Genomic DNA, 22,182 nt, shown 5'->3' on the forward strand with positions numbered 1-22,182 from the left:
ATTATATATTTATAAAAACTGTAGTTGTTTTATGTCAGGGATGACACACATCCTACATATTGGATAGAGTATAACCTCACAGAAACAGGAAGAAGGGTGAAACATAGGGAGAGAGAATTCAAAATCCCTACAGTTTCAGCTTGTGACCATTTTTGTTATTTTAGTTTAAGCAAGATTGCTATTGCATATACTCCGACGCTAACCAAAAACAGACCACCTGCAGCACTTAACTTTTGTCTTAAGTTTGAAGAAACCATATGATGGATTACATTCAGTAATGTGCACTGTAATGGTGGTAGTAGAAATTAGCCTTTTAAAAGGTAAGGCCTCTTTCTCCATGGGCGGTTGAACTGCACATTGGTGAATCAGTTCCTCCTCCCACCTGCCAGCCACAAGCCCCATTCCACTGTAATAGCATGTAGCCAAATGGCAGTGCTTGGTAACACTGTGCATGCACAACCTGCACGGCAACTGCTACGCTCAGATGCAACTCCATTGGGGAGAGGGGGTCCGTCTCTCCACCACCTGTGCCAAGTGCTAGGAAACGCCCGGCTGGTAAATTCAACGCCTTCAGTTGTTTGTGGAATAGAGGCCTTAAATTGGAGCAGAATCCTGGTAGCAAGAAGTAATGCCTCATCATAAAAGCAACAACATAAGCACAGCCAGCTAGAATGCATCTTCTCACATAGTGAAAGAAATTATTGAAGTGAAACCTTGTGGTTTGTAAAGTGTTGACAATGGATGTAGTTTGCGTTTTTTTTTTTTATTAATACAAAGTTTGAATTTCTAATTTTTAAAATGCACCTATTACAATACATTAACTCTGCCATTGTTAACTGCATTCAAAAGTAATGCTTGTTTTCCCAGAACGTCCTCCTGACAGCACCCCTCCTATGAGACTTGTCTCCCTCCCAAACTTTGGACAGGAAGCTAGAAGATACAAATTTGCATAACAGGCAGGCAGGAGTAGTATATAAAGATGTTACTCACAAAAGGTATTCAGTTGTTTTTCCTGTCCCGGACGGGACGCTTTGAGAGGTCTCCAGGTGCTGCTACGTCAGGCGGCGAGTGCAGCGTGCAGCGCAGGCATAGTAAGGCTGAGCAGGGGACTCAGCTGGTCCAGCGCACAGCGTGGAGGAGGCTTCTCCTAGAGATGCGGAAGCTTTATGGCGGCAGGAGCGCGAAACCGGAAGTTCCGGGTGGAAGTGACGTCATGCGCATGCGTCCCGCATGACGAGTCAGCTGACGGCATAGCGGCAGGGGCCGCGGCGGTGTTAAGATTGACTTCAGCTGCAGGTAATTAACAGGGGTATATATATGTGAATGTTAGCCACGATCACCATTGCTGTCGGTGATCATGGAGGACGCTGTAGGCCCTTCTCCTCTGACTTCTGCGGAGTCTGGCGCTATCCCCTCTCTGGTGAGCTGTAATTTTTCAGACTTTGAGGGAGTTGATTTGTAATCATAGGTCCACCTTGTAAGGCTGACAGTCTGTCTTTATTTCTTTTTAGCCTAAAGCCCCAAAAGGTGATAAAGACAAAGACAAGGCTGTGTCTCAGCAAGGTCAAGGGGGACAATCTTCTGGTAGAACTGAGAAACGCTGTGTTATGTGCAACTCTCGCTTCTATTCTTCCTCTACGAAGAAACTGTGCCAGTCTTGTAGAGAGAAGGTGGTAAAGGAGGAATCCCCAGTGGAACTTAATGAAAGACTTGTTGTCGGCAATGCAAAATACTATGGGGATAACAGTGGAGCGGAAATCTTTGACCCCCTTGGATCAGATGTACGTGAGTTTGGCGGAACCCCAGAATTGTTTCATCCCAGTCCATTCCTCTCTAAAGTCAATGATTGGGAAGGAGTGGGATGACCCTGAAAGGAGGGCATTTTGGCCCAAGTCTCTTTCTCGTCGTTATCCTTTCAGTCCGGAAGATCAAAAATTCTGGGGTCCGGTTCCCAAACTGGACCCGTCGTTTTCAAGGGTGTCGAGAAAATCCGATTTGCAGTTTGAGAACTTTGGGAATTTAAAAGACCCCATTGATAAAAAGATGGACAATCTGTTGCGTAGAGCTTGGGAGTCAGCATCTTTAACATTTAAACCAGCAGTGGCATCCACGGCAGTGGGACGATCCCTTAAAGCTTGGCTCACGCAGACTCAGTCTAAGATAGCTTCGGGGGTGCCCAGAGAAGAAATTTTAGAGGACTTTCCAGATTTGTTTAACGCTACTAATTACTTAACTGATGCAGCGGATGATACGGTTAAATTAACGGCCAGAACAACTGCCCTTGTCAACTCGGCAAGGAGAGGTATATGGGTAAAAACATGGCAGGGGGACAATTCGTCTCGCTCCAAGTTGTGTGGTTTGCCCTGTGAAGGTGAACTGTTATTTGGTTCAAAGCTAGACCAGACGCTAGAGAGAACCTCAGATTATAAGAAAAATTTTCCGACCAAAAAGAGAGCTTTTCAGTACAGGGGCCCAGCTCGCAGCGGCAACAAGGAACCTGAGGCAAAGATCCCACCTAAAAAGAAGTGGATTCCAAATAGAAACCAAAAAGGGAAGGCTCTTTTTCCCCGGTCCAACCAACCCAATAAGCAATGACGCCAGTATTCCAGTAGGGGGAAGGCTTTCCCACTACTACGAAACATGGTGCCAGCGGTTCACAAGTCAGTGGCTCTTGAAAATAGTGTTGGAAGGTTACAAGATAGAATTCGAGTATCCCCCACCCCTGCAGTATGTGGTAACTCCACAGCCAAAATCACCAGACCAAAGGAAGGCATTACAGGAGGAGGTTGCTTCCCTTCTGGAAAAAAGAGTGATCCGAGAGGTACCATCCTGCCAGAGAGGCCAAGGGTTCTACTCACCAGTTTTTCTGATAAAAAAGCCTCAGGGAGCCTTCAGATTTATTCTAAATTTAAAGGGGTTGAACAGGGCCGTAAAATACAGGAAGTTTCGAATGGACAATGTGAAGTCTGTAATAACCCTGTTGCAAAAAGACTGTTTTCTAGCTTCTCTGGACCTCAAAGATGCCTACCTGCATGTACCAGTTCATCTAGAGTCCCAGCAATTCCTAAGATTTGCAATTCACCTACAAGAAGAGGTAAGACATTTCCAATTTAATGTGTTACCTTTTGGGCTAGCTTCATCACCTTGGCTGTTCACAAAGGTGATGGCAGAAGTTTTGGCAGTCTTGAGGTGTAGGTCCATTAACATCATTGCTTACCTAGATGATTTATTGATTTGGGGTAATTCTTTACAGTCTGTAAGTGATCAGGTTAAGATATGCATTGATAGTCTAGAGTCTTTAGGCTGGTTAATTAACTGGTCAAAATCGGCGCTAATACCCAGCCAATCTATGGAATATCTGGGGTTTATTTTTTCCTCCCGCCAGCAAAGAGTATTTCTCCCAGAAAGAAAAGTTTCGGCAGTACTTAATTCTGTTCTTTCTTTTCAGAAATCAAGGTCCATCAGTATAAGAAAAGCCATGGCACTTCTCGGTCTGTTAAGCTCAGTCTTCCCTGCAGTACAATGGGGTCAATTCCATGCCAGGAACCTGCAGTTGTGGATACTAAGGAGCTGGAACAGGAACATTTCAGCACTAGAAAGGAAGATTCTGATCCCATACGGTGTGAAAGTGTCGTTAAACTGGTGGCAGGAACTGTCTCACCTATCGGAAGGCCGCATGTGGTTTTTTCCAGTACAAAGAATCATAACGACGGATGCCAGTACGTGGGGGTGGGGCGCTCACATGGACTCTCTACCAGCACAAGGGCAGTGGTCCAGGGCTATGGCAATAAGATCCTCCAACAGCAGAGAACTGGAAGCAGTATGGAGAAGCCTTCAATTCTTCAAGGATCAAATCAATCAGTGTCATGTCCTGATCAGGTCCGACAACAGCAGTGTAGTGGCTTACCTGAATCATCAGGGAGGAACAAGAAGTCGTCGGTTGTGGTCTCAGACAGCAAGGATTCTGCATTGGGCAGAGAGCAACTTAACATCCGTCAGAGCAGTTCATTTGAAGGGGACTTGCAATGTTGTGGCAGACTATCTCAGCAGGTCAGCGATATTACAAGACGAATGGTCTCTGAATCCAGAAGTATTTGTTCAGATCAGCCAGGCATGGGGCACCCCTGCAGTAGACTTATTCGCAAGGAGACAAAATTCAAAGTGTCTAAAGTTTTGCTCCCTGTATCCAAAGGACAATCCGTGGGAAATAGACGCTTTCTCGATAGAGTGGCGGTTGAACCTGATGTATGCATTTCCCCCAATACCTCTGATATCAAGGGTTCTGAACAAGATTATGCAGGACAGAGCACAAGTAATTCTCATAGTACCTTTCTGGCCGAAAAGACCGTGGTTTGCTCTGTTACAGAATTTAGCGATGTGTCAACCAATAATGTTACCAGTCAGAACAGATTTGTTGTCGCAGGGCCCAGTTCTTCACCCGGACTTCAAGCGTCTTCACCTTTCAGCATGGAGATTGAGTGGGGAATCCTGAAATCAAAGGGGTTTTCGGATAAACTTTCTGAAACGTTAATACAATCCCGCAAGAAGGTGACGAGGCAGATTTATCAGAAGACATGGAAAATTTACTGTGAATGGTGTACAAGGAAAGAGAAGGATTCTAGACTTTCCGCCTCAGCTCTGGAATTTCTTCAGGATGGATTTCAGATGGGGTTAAGTTCCAGCACTCTTAAAGTTCAGACAGCAGCTTTGAGTGTATATTTAGAGAGAAGATTAGCTCAGGAGGAGTTTTTTCTTCGTTTTTTTCAGGGAATTAAACGTCTCAGGCCTGTGGTGATATCTAAGGTGCCCCCTTGGGACTTGAATGTGGTGTTACAGAGTCTTTGTGAACATCCCTTTGAGCCTCTGGATCAGATTCCAGATAAATTTCTGACGTTGAAAACGGCCTTTCTTCTGGCAATCACCACAGCCAGGAGAGTCAGCGAACTTCAGGCCTTATCCATTAAGCCACCTTATTGTACCATCTCGGAGGATAGGATTACTCTACGTCCAGACTTTGCATTCCTTCCTAAAGTGACTTCAAAGTTTCATCGATCTCAGGAGATCTTTCTGCCATCATTCTGTGATAAACCAACTAATGAAAAGGAGAGGAAGCTTCATTGTTTGGATGTTAGAAGGTGTATCCTTCATTATCTTGAAAGGACTGCATCTTGGAGAAGATCAGATGCCTTGTTGGTGCTGTTTGCGGGGAAATTCAAGGGGAGGCAAGCCTCTAAGACATCAATTGCAAGATGGATCAGACAAACTATCACCGCGGCTTATCAGACTCAAGGGAGGCCTTTACCGACCTCAATTAAAGCTCACTCCACAAGAAGTGTATCAACATCTTGGGCAGAGAGGGCAGGCGCCTCGATAGAGCAGATTTGCAGAGCGGCCACCTGGTCCAGCCAAAATACGTTTGTCAAACATTATAGACTAAACTTATTAGCCAATACTGATCTAGCATTCGGAAGAAAGGTGTTGCAGGCAGTAGTCCCTCCCTAACTTATAATGTTCTTGTTTATCGTCTCATAGGAGGGGTGCTGTCAGGAGGACGTTCTGGGAAAGCCAAGCTTACCTCGGGTAATGTCTTTTCCAGTAGTCCGAGTGACAGCACCCCTCCGGCCCACCCTAATAAAGGGCATAATTAAATTAATCGTTTCAGCAGCATTTGGTGTCCGTGTCTTTTTTTATAACTGAATACCTTTTGTGAGTAACATCTTTATATACTACTCCTGCCTGCCTGTTATGCAAATTTGTATCTTCTAGCTTCCTGTCCAAAGTTTGGGAGGGAGACAAGTCTCATAGGAGGGGTGCTGTCACTCGGACTACTGGAAAAGACATTACCCGAGGTAAGCTTGGCTTTTAGCTGATATGGTGATCCTTGGCCTGTAATAATCTGCCCCTGAAGCATGTACAAATAGATGAGCTGTTCTCATCCCAGTCTGCATAAACTATCTGCATACTTGTAGGTTAGTGACTTCTGAGGCCAGATAATCAGTATGACAGCCTGGCAGTTGGAAACATTTTACAATAAGTGGCACCTTCTGTAATCTTTCCATATAGAGTCATTGTATAAAGAAATGCTTAGTCACTCTTCATATAAACAACCAGTGTACATGTCAATGGCCTCAATTTACTAAGCTTATCTCCTGTCTTTAATAACTCTTCTAGAGTTGTTACCATGGTGATAAGGCATGTAGTATTCAGGAAACCTTTTACCTCAGGCAAACCCAAAGGTGCCCATACACTCGTCAGATTGGCAGCAGATAGATAAGAAATGCATCTGATGATCTATCTGATGCGTTTTTAGAACATTTTTTACCAGGATAGAATTCCAATAGATTTCAGTTTGAAATCTATTGAAATTCGATCTGATGGCATTTTTTTGCCATCAGATTTCCATTAAGGCCAATGCAAACTGATAAGCAATCTCATCAGATCGACCTAAATTTTCCACCCTGACAGTTCGATGGAAATGCATCGAAATCGATCGAAATCGGCCATCGATTGGTCGATTGGCCAACCGATTTTCGATCGATCGGAATCGATCGGTCGGCCAGAAAATCGGCTGAGTGTATGGGCCCCTTAAAGTTAACTCTTCTGTCTTTAAGTTAACTCTCCAATCCTTAAAATAACTCCAGAGTTAAAGACAGGCTGTTAATTAACTACGTGTGAAATTAACTACAGAGGAGGTAAATTAACTACAGAGGAGGTAAATTAACTACAGAGGAGGTAAATTAACTACAGAGGAGGTAAATTAACTACAGAGGAGGTAAATTAACTACAGAGGAGGTAAATTAACTACAGAGGAGGTAAATTAACTACAGAGGAGGTAAATTAACTACAGAGGAGGTAAATTAACTACAGAGGAGGTAAATTAACTACAGAGGAGGTAAATTAACTACAGAGGAGGTAAATTAACTACAGAGGAGGTAAATTAACTACAGAGGAGGTAAATTAACTACAGAGGAGGTAAATTAACTACAGAGGAGGTAAATTAACTACAGAGGAGGTAAATTAACTACAGAGGAGGTAAATTAACTACAGAGGAGGTAAATTAACTACAGAGGAGGTAACGTAAGGAATGAAGAGATAAGATAACTCTCTGTGTGTGAGGTAAGTTTTCTCTTGCCTTATTATCTCCAGCATGATCTTAGTGAATTGAGGCCAATGACTGTTATACTGCGATATGGAATTTGCTTAAAATTCTGTTTCCATACATAAGACTCCCCAAGTCTGCATTCCCTGTTGTAAGGGTGGAAGTTTGGGCTTAAACATGATGATGCTTGATGAAGCTTTGAAGGAGTTTTTGAATGTTGAGATCTATAGGTTGAACAGAGTGGTGGTCTTTTTTTTTTTATGATAAAACCCGTAAAGACGGTTAAAAGGAGCATTCACTGAGTTAAAATCCTCAAGCAGTAAAGTAACTGTGAAACATGCGCTAAAGCACATCTGTGACCAACATTAAAATTGTTAAAGGGCAACTGAAGAGAAAGGAATATGGAGGCTGCCATATTTATTTCTTTTTAAGCAATACTAGTTGCCTGGCAGCCCTGCTGATCCTCTGCCTCCAAGACTTTGCCCAAAACAAGCATGCAGCAGATCAGGTGTTTCAGACATTATTGTCAGATCTGACAAGATTAGCTGCATGCTTGTTTCAGGCGTTATTCAGATACTGCTAAAGCCAAAAAGATCAGTAGGGCTGCCAGGCAACTGGTATTGTTTAAAAGAAAATAAATATGACAGCCTCCATATCCCTCTCTCTTCAGTTGCTATTTAAATAAATCAGTGTGGCACATCAGTATTAACAAATCATGTGCTGTAATTGCAGCAGTATTGAATGTCCAGATCAGATGACCTGCAGCTGCTTTGTTCTTTATACCAAAGGGAAGAAAAGCCTCCCCTAAATAATCATTTAACTAAATCTAGGCATAAACTATTAGATTAGTGGAACATTAGGTCATTGATTGATTATTAACCTTTTCTGACACCCCTCACCAGCAGATATTTGACAAGATTCGAGCAGAAATCTTGTTGAATACGAATTCTGCTACCAAAGCCTCTAGCATTTTACTGCCCAGTGCAGCACAGAGCTCTGAAGCCTTTCATTGCATACCGCTCCTACCAGCATTACTTATACAAAGAACAACATGTCCTATTAGATATTAATTGGGGTGCCCTAGAAATAACTTTTGGATTGTGAGGTTTTAGTGAGTTCATTGACTAATCCGTTAAAAATATGACTATGTCCAGTGATTCTGAAAGCAGCATGGCAATCTTTTAGTATTTTACTGGAGGAAGAGTACAGTTCATGTGCTTTGTTCAGTATTCAGCTTTATATTTGAAGAGATTTTTTACTATACTTTAGAGAAATATGCAGTATATTGTATACGTTTTTTTTTTGTTTTTTTTTGTTTTTTTTTTACAGTCTTAAAAGAACAACGGACATGATGTTTGGAGGAAAACAAGTGGTGGTCTGTGGCTACGGTGAGGTGGGTACATTTTAGAGAGGACATTAGGTTTACAATGCATTTTTGTGATCCTGTTTAATAAGAAATGTTTGTATTAAATATGTTTTCCCCATATACCCAAACTCTACAAGTTAAGTAATGGACAACTCTATTCATGTTTTCCAGGTGGGTAAGGGCTGTTGTGCAGCCCTCAAGGCTATGGGCTCCATTGTGTACGTGACAGAAATTGACCCCATTTGTGCACTCCAAGCATGGTAAGCATGACACATATGGCCAAGAAAACAGACTACCAGCTGCTGTTAGTTCCTTGAACTATAGATGAAGTCCTTACTTTTATCTTCTGTTACATAGCATGGATGGCTTCAGGCTTGTGAAACTGAATGAGGTCATCAGACAGGTGGATATTGTCATCACTTGCACAGGTAAGATTGATTTGTCTGCAGAAGATGCTTATACCAGGGGGACACTATGCTCACCACTGAAATCAGCTGTATGCCTGACCTGCAGTCACTTAAAGGAGTTATCAGGAAAGATAGTCATGAGAGTCAAAGATATGAATGAATCTGTGCTATGCTCCAAGTCTTAAAGGAGTTATCAGGGAAAAATAGTCCAAATGAGCTTTACTCACCTGGGGCTTTCTCCAGCCCCTTGCAGCCGACTGCCCCACATTGTCACCTCCGCTCCCCGCCGCTGTCCCGCTCTCGCTGCCCAGTATTCAGGCCGACTGTGGGGTCGGCCTAACTGCAGCTGCGCGAAGCACGGCTGTCAATCATGGTCACGTGACATGCAGAAGAACTACTGCGCCTGCGCAGTTCGCCGCAGCCCACGTGGCCATAATGGACAGCGCTGCTTTTCGCAGAATACCAAGCGGCGAGAGCAGAACAGCGTCAGGGAGCCGAGGTGACGGCATGGGACAGTCGGCTGCAAGGGGCTGGAGAAAGCCCCATGTGAGTAAAGCTCATTTGGACTATTTTCCCTGATAACTCCTTTAAGACTTGGAGCATAGCACAGATTCATTCATATCTTTTCCCCTCACTTTTACAACATATTTCGTAAAAAGAAAGGAACTGTTAACAGGTCTAGGCAGAGTTTCTCGTGACTTGGTGGTTCAAAATTTGGATTCTGGTTATTTAAAAAAAAAGTGTTTACTTATCTTTAGTTTTTGATAGTTTGGAAAGGCATTAGAAACTGAGTTATTTTTCTTCTTCTTCTTTTAATTGCTGCAATATGTCTACATTGAAAAGATTTTGCTTCCACTCCTGTCCCTGGATTCTCCATGTCACTTTGCACCCAGAGATAGGAAACTAGGGCATGCAGTAAAACTTGTCAGGGATTGTTACTCCACGCCATAAAAGAAATGTTTTATCTGCCACTCTGAGAGATTCCCCTATTTCTGCCAAGACAAGAATAGCGGGAAAATCAAACCAAAAAACTAATGTTCTCTCACCTTGAGAAACACAATTCCAGGAGGCTGCTCTTAATGAATTACAGCATTACCATTCATTGAGTGCAACAAAGAATTAGTAGACTGATTTTTATTTTTTTATATATTTTTTTTGTACAAATGAGTTTGTTTGCAGCAATAATTTGTCAAGCAATTAGTCAGTACAGATTTAGGGAATTGCTGTCTTTAGAACTGGAACATTCTCTGATTTGGAGGGGAAAAAGCACCTGAACAGTAACATTATGTGCCCTGTGACTTGCCTGACCAGTGGGTGGGAAGGATGAGATCAGCCCACCCATTATAGAAAAGTGCACAGTGGATGCTGTAATCTTGCAGCTCTAGGTGTATATCTGGCTTTTCAGGAACATAAAGGAAAGATGTGGTGTTCTGCTCATTGTTTTGGGGTGAGGGATTATGGAAGTAACTTCTTGCTCAAGTGAAGCTGAAAATTTCAAATACCTTCTGATTTAGAAAGACAAATTTGTACTTTACATTTGTAAACCTGTCAAGTCAGAGAATATTCATTGTACACTTTATTAAGTCTGGCTGTGATGGCCCTTATGTATGTACTGTCATTGAATCCTTCATGAATGACTTTTTTCCGATATCCCACAGTCTTATTTTATATTTAAATCTAGTTAAGTTTTTACTGTTTCATTGTCTGCTGAATTACACCTTCATTGAAGTATGCTAGAGATCAAATCTATGAATGAAACTATTTACTGACAGAAAAGTATTTTATGGCTGTAATTACTAATCAGTGAGGGTTATGCTATAGTCTGATCCGATCCAGACCCGGACAGAAACTGTCACTTGCATACCTGATTTTTAACTCTTTCAGGCAGAGAAAGGAAAAAAGGAACACCGCCTAGTTATTTGTGTGCTTGGCACTAAACATACATATGTCTATCTCATCATGTCACATGTCACCTCTGTTGTCCTTTAAGGGCCATTTTCCACTGGGAAGCGCAATCACAACCACAATTGCACTGCGTTGCGATCGCGCAACCCACAATTTCCACTACCCACAATTGTGTAATAAGTCATCTGGAATGGATAGCGATCCAGGCGAGAATCGTGCAGCCCAACAATTGCAATTCAGGAAAAAAAACGACATGCACAAGGGGAAATGAGCACCGTGATTTACCGGTACATGTTATCATGGTGCTCATTGTGATTGGCAAAATGGCTGTGATCAGTTTACCGAATCAGATCGCAGCTAGTGGAAAAGGCCACTTAGTGTCAATCCTATCACATTACTTTAGCCACTTGAAATTGAAGGTGTAAATAAAAACTGCAAAAGAAAAGGAAAATGTTTTCAAAGTAAATTTTGTATAAAAGAGTAGAAGTGTGTTTACAGATATTGAACCCCTGTAGTAAAAGCTTCTAATCTGTTATTTGTGCTGTATTTGAACTTGCTCAGGCAACAAGAATGTGGTGACCAGAGAACACCTAGATCGTATGAAGAATGGCTGCATTGTCTGCAACATGGGACATTCCAACACAGAAATAGATGTGGTAAGTGTTACATGGAAGCTTAGACACCAAATATTTTAACACCTCATTATTAATTATACTCTTCGTCATTGCATGTGTTAACACATTACAATAGAGGCCATGAGCAGTCTGTACATAGGGCATGTGCAACAGAGAGGTTGAATTGTTTTCTTTAATCCTCTTTCACATCAGAAACACAAGCAATGTATACCTGTTATATTGTCTCTTACTTATTTGGTTGTGTCATCCAGGACGTGTGATTCTGCAGGGCAGATATTAATCTTGAATGAAATTCTTTCCCCAGGCAAGTCTACGCACTCCTGAGCTGACATGGGAGCGAGTGAGGTCTCAGGTTGACCATGTCATCTGGCCTGATGGCAAAAGGATTGTCCTACTAGCGGAGGTAAGGCTGGGCTCTTTAGAACAGCATAGATTGGTTTCTCAAATGTGCAAAAGAAACTGGAGACAGAAACCATTTCTGGTGTTTCCTTGGTCTTCCGTCGTTCAGGGTTCCCAGGCAGCTTCCAAGAAATGTGATTGTATAAAGCCTCTTGCTAACCTTTTAAAGGAATACTTAAGCTAAATAAAAAAAAAATATTTACTCACCCTCAGCCCTCTGAAGCTGGATGGTGCCCTCGCAGCCCCGCTCCGATCGTCCTGTCCCCGCTGGTGGCTACTTCCGGGTTCGGCGACAGCCGCCGACAGGCTGGGTACACGACTGAGTCTCCGCGTTCCCAGCCGCTATATCACCCTCTTTGCTGCTATATAGCAGCATAGAGGGTGATATAGCGGCTGGGAACGCGTAGAATCAGCCGCGTACCCAGCCTGTCGGCAGCTGTCGCCGAACCCGGAAGTAGCCACCAGCAGGGACAGGACGATCGGAGCGGGGCTGCGAGGGCACCATCCAGCTTCGGGGGGGGGGGGGCTGAGGGATGCCCCGGGTGAGTAAATATCTTTTTTTTTTTTTTTGGCTTAAGTATTCCTTTAAACAGAAAGCATTCTGTTGTACTAATTTTTATGTATTACAAATGAGAACCAAGGCCTCTTATAAACATCAGAGCTCCCTCTGGTGGGCAGAAATGTGTTTTTCTTTTTACATGAAAGGTTTGTCAGCAGCTGCAGGCCCTGGATTTTCAGGCCTGAAAAATGAACTTTAAAGTACATGAAAATACATGCTGTGTGTGGAATTTACAACATGGTTTCTAGATTAACGAAGGATGCACTACATGATCTAATTTAGTTGTCATATACTGTGTATTTCTTTAGATCCACAATGTACTTTATTAGTCCTGTATATTATAATATTGCGTTGTAAAGGAAAGGATATTCTGTTTCCAACACACCTTGTGATATGTAGTGTTTTTTGTATCCACACTTGCTGCAGTCTACCTTTTCTTTAGCTGTGTACTTTAATTCTCTTGATGTGGCACATCTTTTGGTGTAGTATATACCAGTAATTGGTACACTTTCTTTGTTTTGTGCTCTTAGCTTATTTAGGTTCGTAATTTAAAAACAACAACCAAAAACCTTATTTTTAACCATGTAATTTATTATATACCATATCTGCTTTATATGCCAGATGTGATTGGCATTTGGTGCCACATGTTGATAGCTGACAATAATTGATAATTTAGTTAATATTCACATTATCTTTTTGTTTTTGTGACAGGGTCGTTTGCTTAATTTGAGTTGTTCCACAGTCCCAACATTTGTGCTTTCGATTACTGCCACCACACAGGTAGGATTTGGTCAGAAACCGATAGCTCTGTTCTTATAGTGGTCTCTTACACATCCTCAGCTGTGTATGCCCTTAGTAGTCTTGCTGCAGCAATAATGTGCAGCAACTGGGCTTTCAGCATGTTTAAAAGGATTATAGCGTACTGCTGTATATCACCTAATTTCCCTTGAATTGTTTGTAATACACTGCTTTGTGAACTGAGATTGGCATTGACATTTTGATATACACACACGAGAGAGCGGGGATACATATTATTCTATATCCGTGTTGGCTGTGGCGTAGCTAAGGAGCTGTGGGCCCCAAAGCAAATTTTACAGTGGGCCCCCCAAGCACTCTATACATAACAATTGATACGGGGCACCAAAACCTGACAATGGCAACTACAGTGTCAGAGGTACAAGAAAGGGATGGGGAACAGTTTAATTATTACTGCTATTCAAAGTATCTACAGAAGTAATTATTATGAGCACAAGACCAATAGAGAGCTAATACTGCAGTTGAGGGAGGGTCCTTCGAGGGCCCCGATGCGGTCGCAACCGCTGCACCCCTATTGCTATGCCCCTGCGTGTTGGCACAGGGCGCTTCAGTCCCAAGTTCCTCTGTGACCTTAACACAGCAGAGCGCGTCTCTTCCAAACCCTAAGAATAAATCATGTAGCCTGTGCCCCTCTAAGAGTGACTCTGTTAGCACCCTCATCTAAAAGGAGACTCTGTGAAGGACCCAGAAAGAAATGCCTATTTTCAATGTTTATTGGTGCACTGGTTGTTCTGTTAGGGTTAGAAGTAACCCTTGTGGCTGTTTGCCAGGGTACTCACGTGAACAGGATAGAAAACAGTGTGTATCAAAAGCAGCCTTTTATTTTATTTCTTCCCTTTTTGGAAGCCATAAGAAAAAAACTGCATGGATTATTAGTATTGTATACCGGGGCGTCAAACTCTTATTTAGGTTTAACGTTGAACAGTCTCAAAGACGTTTCTTCCAAAAGTATGAATTTGAACTTAGTGAAATTTCCTTAGTAAGCTAATGAAAAATATATACCTGCTCACACACTTAGCATGTATTACTTGAAAAAGGCCTCACAGGGCCACATAAGATGGCACGGAGGGCCGCGTTTGGCCTGCAAGCCTTAGGTTTGACACCTGTGTTGTATAAATATAATGGCATCTGGTTAAAGGGAAGTGCTGGCATTCAAGAGGGTCCTGATACTACCTGGGAAAGGGTGGATGTATAATCCTGTCTACATTTATTATTGATTGGGGAGATTTCATAAACTTACAAGCTAATTTATCACTTAAGTCTAGATTGTGTTTAGAGAATGAAAAAAAAAACCCTTCATATTTTAAACCTATTTCTATGCATGTTCTCAGGCATTGGCTTTGATTGAGCTGTATAATGCCCCTGATGGTCGCTATAAGCAGGATGTCTACCTGCTGCCTAAGAAGATGGGTGAGTGCTTTGGAAAATGATTTTGTAATGGTTTTTGTATAATTTCCTGAATATTTGACCTCCTGTTATGTTTCTTGAATGGTTTGTCTCCTAGATGAATATGTGGCCAGCCTTCATCTCCCCACTTTTGATGCCCACCTGACTGAGCTGTCTGATGAGCAGGCCAAGTATTTGGGTCTGAATAAAAATGGACCTTTTAAACCAAACTACTACAGGTAGGTGCACTGTGTAATGTAGCTTGGCTAGAAAATAGGTCTGTGAAAAAGGGTAAACCAGATCAGAAACACGGTTTAGTGTTAATGGGACATTGTTTGCTTTCAAAGGGAACCTGTAGGGGGTGGGGTGTCTAACAGAGGGAAGCCTCTGGCGGATCCGGAGGCTTCCCCAGTCCTCCTCGCCATTCCTCCGCTGTCCCCTTTGAAAATCCACTTGTCGACGGGTCCTGCATGCACGGTAGCATAGGTCTGCTTTGGCTTCAACAGAAAAAGCAGAGTCGGATCAGATCTATGCTACTGTGCATGCAGGAGCTGCTTGCACCTGTGCACAGTAGCATGGAGCCAGTCAAGCTTGGCTTTTTCTGCCGTGCCTCAGGAGTTCCTATTTGTGAATGACTTGGTGGATGAAAACTGGGGGAACGTTCTTGAGGAATCCAGAAGCTTCCCCCTCCCAAGGTAAGTATCTGTCTTTTCCCTTCTCCAACCTCACAGATTTGTTTTAAGGTGTAGGATACTAAACAGGTTATCTATATATTGGAGTAATTAATGTCGCGGTTAGTGAGAACTGTATAAACTGTCTGATGCTGAATAGAGATGAACATTAAAATTTGGAATTGAAGAAGAAATACATTTTAGTTGATGGTGAATTATAAAAAAAAAAAGTAAATTCCATGAACTTCTATGCATTTTGCGTTAAAGGGAAACTTAACCCTGTGACCTACAAAAAATTTTTTTTAACTTGCCCGGGGCTTCCCCAAGCCCCCTGCAGCCGTCCTGTGCCTTCGCCACTCCTCGAGTGTCCTCCGGTCCCTGCTGCGCGTTAGTTTCCTGCGCAGATGCAGTGCGCCTACGCAGGAAGCGCTTGTCGGTGGCAAGGTGGAGAAGAATATGTATGGCGGGGGGGGGGGGGGGAATCGGAGGACAATCGAGGAGTGGCGAGGGCACAGGTTGGCTGCAAGGGGGCTTGGGGAAGACCCGGAAAAGTGAAACTTTTTTTAGGTGCCAGGGTTAAGGTTCGCTTTAAAGTCTAAATTCTGCTTTCATCACTGACAGTGAATTTGCCTAAATCCTTAATTCTGCCTTTTTGATAGACTTCAGTGTATTCTGCAATAGAGGAGGATCAGATGTCAGATATTGTGTACCCTGCAGCCACCACATCCATGTGCAGCAGCCACCCTTTCTGATCTGCCGCGCCCCTAAAGCCTGGCCAGTGGAGCTTTCTACATAGGCAGCCACCCCCTCAACGGCATGCTTATTGCAAAAATCTGGCCAACATATATTTTGAGAGAGAATTGAAAAATCTCAGCAGTACATTTAAGGTGGCCATACATCTAGTGATTTGGCTGTACAATCGAGCATTCGATTTTATCGTGTTATCGAATAGAGAGAGAATAGTGTGTTCCACTATGACCAATTGAAATGAAGTGGCCGATATTTTGTTGAATCGACCAGCTTAGTTGATCGAACAGGATGCAAGATATCTGCCAATTACACAGGAATTGGTTACTGTTCACATGTCGCTCGATCGACTCTGAATCAATTTTTGCATTCAAAGCATGGACACAAGATGGTCAGATTGATTAGTGAAGGATATCGCTTGTAGTGTGTGGGCCACTAGTTGATCAACTTTCAATCAACCATACTGAAGTTGATCGCCCAATAAAGTAAATCGCTAAGCAGTGATATTAAAAAAAATAAATAAAAAAAATAGCATTTTCAAGTGTTTCTGCTCCATTTAGTCTACAATGATCACATTTTCTCTTTTTTTAGGTATTGAGTTCGTCTGAATACCGCAGTCAAGGAGCTGTTGGAAGATGGGGGATATCTGGAATTATTATTAAGAAAAATGAAGCCTTTCACAGCCACTGTACAGCCAGCTCTTATAACAAGAACTGGACAATCTGCCATATTAGCAAATGTTATTTATTACAGAAAAGCCGCCTAGAATAGACTTTACCTGCTGTCTGTGCTAGTCCACAGCTTGCTGGGTCATGGGGGGAGCTGTGCCTGTACGATTGATAGTTCCCCCCCAGTCATATGCTGTACTTACACAGGCTTATAGCAATCTCTTAACACTGCGCATCCCAGCAGCACGTGGCAAGGGGAACAAGTTAACTAGCATGAATACTGAATTTAAGAAAATGAATTTTATTTTGCATTAACTTGCATTTTTATTTTCTCTTTTAACATTGATTTACCTGAAGGATGCAAAGTGTGGATGTCTTAATGAAACCTGTAAAGTGACTTAAATTTATTTTATTGTGGTTTTTAATAGTGATAGTTTGTTTTATTTTCCCTCCCTTTTGTGTCATAACAAAGGTGGCATTAGCTTGCACCTGTAAAGCTGCTGTAATAACTCCAAAACATAACACTACATGACAATTCACTAAACTGTGATAGCTGTCAGCAGCCATGGAAGGAGATTAGATGCTTGTATGCACTGTGCTCTGTGGGTTTAATGCACTGCATAGCTGTTCGGGGGAAAAGCTTTATAGGCTTGTACTTTTTCTGGAACAGTGAACCAATCAGAAGGGATCTGTCCACTTTGCCGCCCCATTTAAAAAGTCTAGGTTGTGGATTAAAGCAGAAACTAGAATTAGCTTGTAGGAAGATAATATATACTTTTCCTGGAAGACTTGTGGTTCCTCGTGCTCTCTTTTGGCCCCTCATGCTCTCTTTTGGCTAAACTATGAGTTGCTTGGGGATTGTTTGCTGTGCTTCTGCTCCATCCATTTATAAACTATGGGAGGGGTAAATGGGTAGAAAAAGCCCTTTCTTACATTCCCATGGTGCCTATTACTGAAATGGGTGGAAAGTGGCCACTGCAGCTGTAGGGTTGTCTCATCTGTCACAGCACAGCTGGGCAAAAATGTATGAGGCTAGGTTCACAGTAGGAGGTTGCGCTGTAACGTTGCAACGCAACATTACAATGCAATAAAAAAGTGGTAACGTACATGAACACTGTTACCGCCGCATATAGTAGGTACAGTAAGCATACAGGCAATGAAAAGTATGCTTAATTGTACCTTTTTAACGTGTGGGTTTTGAGGTAACGCACTGCAGCAGTACGTTACCATGCAGCGTGAACGTTGCATACACTTTTCATTGCATTGCGTTAAGCTGCGTTTTAAGACTTAACGCAGCACCACAGCATGTGAACCTAGCCTAAACCAAAAAAAGACTGACTGAGAAGCAGAGGAAGCCTTACTTGGGGAGTTGAGCGTGTTCTCTCCAGACAGGTTAATTTTACTTTAACCTCTTCATGCCATACATTGAAGGGTTAAAATGCTCGCGCTCCCATGGCGCACTTGCATTTGGCAGAATGGACGTTTATGTAAACATCCTATTTGCACTAATGGTGCACAAATACCGGTAGGACATTTATAAACCTCCATTTTGCATAAAGTGGGTAAAGCAAGCCTGAAGTGAAATTAAACTTATGAGGTAAATAATAATACCTGTAGAAATAATCCTAAATAGAACTTTCCTGGAGCCCTGATTCTTTATTCTCATTTTAAGGGTTGAAAACCTAGATCAGAAGTTTCAGCCATATATATAACTTCACATTGTCATGGCTGCTGTTCATTCAGCTCTCACACAGAAATGACATCTACAGATGGTCAATTGCTTCATGCTGGCTTGTATGCACATTGTATGAGATTTGAATTCTCTTTCTGTTGATTTGGATTGGTCAAGCTCAAAGCTGCTTACAGTTTGTATGCAAGGAGGGGGAAGTATTTGGATGTCACTGACCATTTATAATGGTGATCTTCTGAACTTTTCATTACTGTCCTGCTATCTTTGAGTGTTTGCACAGCCATAGATGGCTCTTATGGCCACTGATAGTTTTCCAAAGAGAAGCCACTGTGTTCTGACTTGCAATGGACTAAAAAAAGGAACTAAAGTAGGATTAAGCTATAAACATGTTTACCTTATCATGCTGCAGGTCACTTCTGGTAGTCTTTAGTGACAGGATGCATTAACAGGATTTTGTACTTTACTTGCTCTCAGTTTATCTACCCATGGTTAAGAGGAGAAAAGGAAATTCATCACCATGACTGGGCATAGGAAATGTTAAAAATTAGCATGGTGATCAGGAGGAAAAGTTGCATTTTTTTTTTTTTTATATATCCCTCTTCCATATCCATCTTAGTACATAAATACTTCAGATTGTTCAGGGAGTACTGTAACCCCTGGGGAAAAACAAAGAGTTCAACTTACTTAGGTCTTCTATTAGCCCCCGCAGACGTCCTGTGCCCTCGCCAGGACAAAACGTTCCTCCGGTTCCCCTGCCGTGGCTTGCTTCCGGATTTTGCAATTTGAATGTTGCAAACCACTGCACATGCGCTTCTGGTGACGTCAGCAGGAGTGACGTCAGCAGGAGTGACGTCAGTCTGGCTGACCATCTTCATCAGACTCTGCTTAAGGGGAATTTTCATGTCATGTTGGATTTCTTTGGCCAATTGTGCTGTGGGAGGTCTCTGACTTTTCCCCATCTCCCTTCCATAGAAAGTGACATACATTTATGGCTGAATCTAGCCTACATGTTTGCACAATAGCTGCTGGTCAGACTTGATGGGTGGTAATTAGTACTTCTACAGGATTTAGCTCATCTTTGTAGCAGCCTTTTGTTTTTATTCCTTTCCTCTATGGCCATGTAATGGGTCAGCTGGTGCCTCTGTAACTTCTGATTGGTTCACGGTCTAGTGTGGCTCTAGAGCCCTGAAGCAGAACAAGTCTGCCCATAGCAACAGTATTCCCTCAAACTAAAATAACTCTATGTAACTAGAAATAAAGTAATATAGTTTGACCTACCACCTGCTGTAAGGAACAGGAAAAGCCTCAGTGCATTTCGGTACGAGTACATATTTCTGCAGCTCCTTAATAGCTTTCTAGTGATTTTTGTATGCAGTCTTGCCGTATGCATTGTGCATGCAAAGTTTAATTTCCAGCTGCTGGCAATTAGTATTAAGTGTTTTTCCATCCTACTGATTTTCTTTGTCAGAAGGTGTTTGGGCTCATGCACATAAGCATTTTGTCTTTTCCCTCAGTTATATAAAGAAAGTAAGGGCTCCAGTGTTAGCCAGTGTTGCCATAGGCACAATTTCTTACCGTTTTGTCTAATTGCATTTAGTAGTTCTTTATGCTGATGTATCACTGTGCAGCTTACTATTGTCTGTTGGCTTATTTTACACAGTATGAATGCTACCATGTATTTGCCTGGTGCACACCAGCCAGTGTGGATGCATCATGGGATCCCTGTAGATGGAATTAGGTGGGCGCATACTGGCACTTGACCATGCATGAAAAGTATATTAATGCAAAATCTGCATGCAGTATTGTACCAATGACAAGCTGCTGAATCTTCCTTGTGAAGCTGAGTGCATGAGCCCCTGAGATATTCTATTCTTCTGCCCGTGCCTGCAGTCCATCCAGAGACTGAGCCACTCCCAGCATACAGACTCTTCACATTCCCTTACTGAAGCTGTGAATCCTACATACTACTTCCAGGGGTCGCCAGTGCAAGATCCAGTAGGCAGCTGTTTTAATAACCATTTCACTTCATTTAGACTTAATGTTTATAACTAAAGGTTTTAAGTGACTGAAAATAAATTTTGACTTTTTTGTCACAATAGTATTGGATCTGAATCTAAGCATTAATCTGATATTCATCTCTTAAAATTTGATTTACTGTAATTTCTGACTACTTACCGTAGTTTAGATCATAAGTGCAAAGAAATCTAGCAAGTTTATTCCTTTTTTTACTGCATATTGCGGTACTCTGCTGCTGCTAAGTAACCACTGAGTCTTGGACTGTGCTGTGATCTTGTGCTGTACAAAGGAGAGCATTGCCTCAGTGCGTGTGTGTGTGTGTGTGTATAGGTACACAAACACGCACAGCATGGTTGTATATAGCTGCCCTATATACACATAGATATACTTTTGAACATGTGCAATTATTTTCTTATTAAAAACTGTTGAAAGTCCTATCCCTGAATTTGCCACTGCTGGTTATTTGTGCTGGGTTGAGAAGTTGGGCACTTATGGTGCTTTGTTCTGTCACACAGATGTGGTTTGATTGGAGCTGTTCCTGATAATTCCATGAGCATCGGTTCTTGTGCTTGTTGTTTGTAATGGAGCCACTGGACTAAACCATTATTCTGGTCAATTCAGTCCAATGATTTAGCTGCCTCTAGTCATCTTTGAGGCATGTAGTCTTTTCTGCCTTAGCTGGAAACACACTAACCGGTCAAGCAGCCAAAGCGCTGACCTTTAGGCAAAATAATGGCCACCCTATGCGCTGCACCTTTTTCTTAAGCAGCCCATACACTCAGCCGATTTTTTGGCCGACCGATCGATCGATCGATTGCAAATCGGTTGGCCAATCGACCGATCGATGGCCGATTTCGATGGATTTCCATCGAACTTGCAGGGTGGAAAATTTAGGTCGATCTGATGAGATTGCTTATCAGTTTGCATTGGCCTTAATGGAAATCTGATGGCAAAAAAATGCCATCAGATCGAATTTCAATAGATTTCAAACTGAAATCTATTGGAATTCTATCCTGGTAAAAAATGTTCTAAAAACGCATCAGATAGATCATCAGATGCATTTCTTATCTATCTGCTGCCAATCTGACGAGTGTATGGGCACCTTTAAAGCTAAATCTGAGATCTAGTGAATGGTAAGTATGAATGTTGGTTTAGCCCACAAGCCTAGTTGCAACACACTACCAAACTTATTCAGTAAGGCAAGGAGTGTCTTGTAAATGACATTACCAAATCAGAAGTCTTTTGATATAGCAATCTTAACAGTTGCTATAAATTTAGTAATTTTGCGCATTATCATTCATTGCACTGCCTTATGTAATGAGCCCACATTACTTTGTAAGCTGGTTAACTGAAAAAAAAAACATCCCTGAACCCAGAATTCACTGACAAACACCCTCAGGTTTTCACCAGAAAGGACTTGAATTCTGTTAGCAGCTCAAGCTTTTCTTCAGTGAAGTCTTGCTTTGGTGATTTACATTTGTTTGTATAGCTATGAATGGATGAGATCCTTCCAGACTAGCTGGAAATGAAAAAAATACCAGCAAAATGTAAAGTAAGGAAGAAACCCTTTGGGCATTGATAATGTACGACCATGCTGCTGGTCAAGCCTGCATTGCACAATCCACTGTAGACTTTATTACCAGCAGCTAAGGTGTTGGACAGTCATGTTTATTGACCTGTACTGCGGTATGAGAATGCAGTGTTCAAAACAGCAGTCTCCAAGAGTCTTTTACATTTTTTAACGTATGAGTGATTGTATTAGATCAGCAATAAGGAATCTGTAATCTGAAACATGAATAAAATGAGATAAAATAAAAA

The 22,182-nt window shown here is 42.1% G+C and overlaps 2 protein-coding genes across 10 annotated transcripts in view; both read left to right on the forward strand.

Moving 5' to 3' along the window:
- The window catches only part of AHCYL2 (adenosylhomocysteinase like 2), a 191,120-nt gene extending 168,938 nt beyond the window's left edge, over positions 1-22,182 (forward strand). For 5 of the 9 annotated variants that reach the window (XM_068275951.1, XM_068275955.1, XM_068275952.1 and 2 more), the window contains exons 9-17: positions 8,429-8,492; positions 8,637-8,725; positions 8,823-8,893; positions 11,339-11,433; positions 11,717-11,815; positions 13,082-13,150; positions 14,518-14,596; positions 14,691-14,811; positions 16,582-22,182. In XM_068275951.1, the coding sequence (XP_068132052.1) occupies positions 8,429-8,492; positions 8,637-8,725; positions 8,823-8,893; positions 11,339-11,433; positions 11,717-11,815; positions 13,082-13,150; positions 14,518-14,596; positions 14,691-14,811; positions 16,582-16,588 (694 nt within the window). In that variant the 3' untranslated portion in view covers positions 16,589-22,182. Of the gene's footprint in view, positions 1-8,428; positions 8,493-8,636; positions 8,726-8,822; positions 8,894-11,338; positions 11,434-11,716; positions 11,816-13,081; positions 13,151-14,517; positions 14,597-14,690; positions 14,816-16,581 lie in introns of those variants that run through there. The other 4 variants (XM_068275953.1, XM_068275956.1, XM_068275954.1 and 1 more) reach the window with 1 other exon arrangement.
- On the forward strand, positions 1,025-5,730 carry LOC137563477 (uncharacterized). The gene is made up of 2 exons (XM_068275949.1): positions 1,025-3,094; positions 3,449-5,730. Exons 1-2 carry the CDS (start codon positions 2,641-2,643, stop codon positions 5,500-5,502), a joined length of 2,508 nt encoding a protein of 835 aa, XP_068132050.1. The 5' UTR covers positions 1,025-2,640; the 3' UTR covers positions 5,503-5,730.

The sequence above is a fragment of the Hyperolius riggenbachi genome, chromosome 3, assembly GCF_040937935.1.
Source record: "Hyperolius riggenbachi isolate aHypRig1 chromosome 3, aHypRig1.pri, whole genome shotgun sequence".
Taxonomy (NCBI): Eukaryota; Metazoa; Chordata; class Amphibia; order Anura; family Hyperoliidae; genus Hyperolius; species Hyperolius riggenbachi.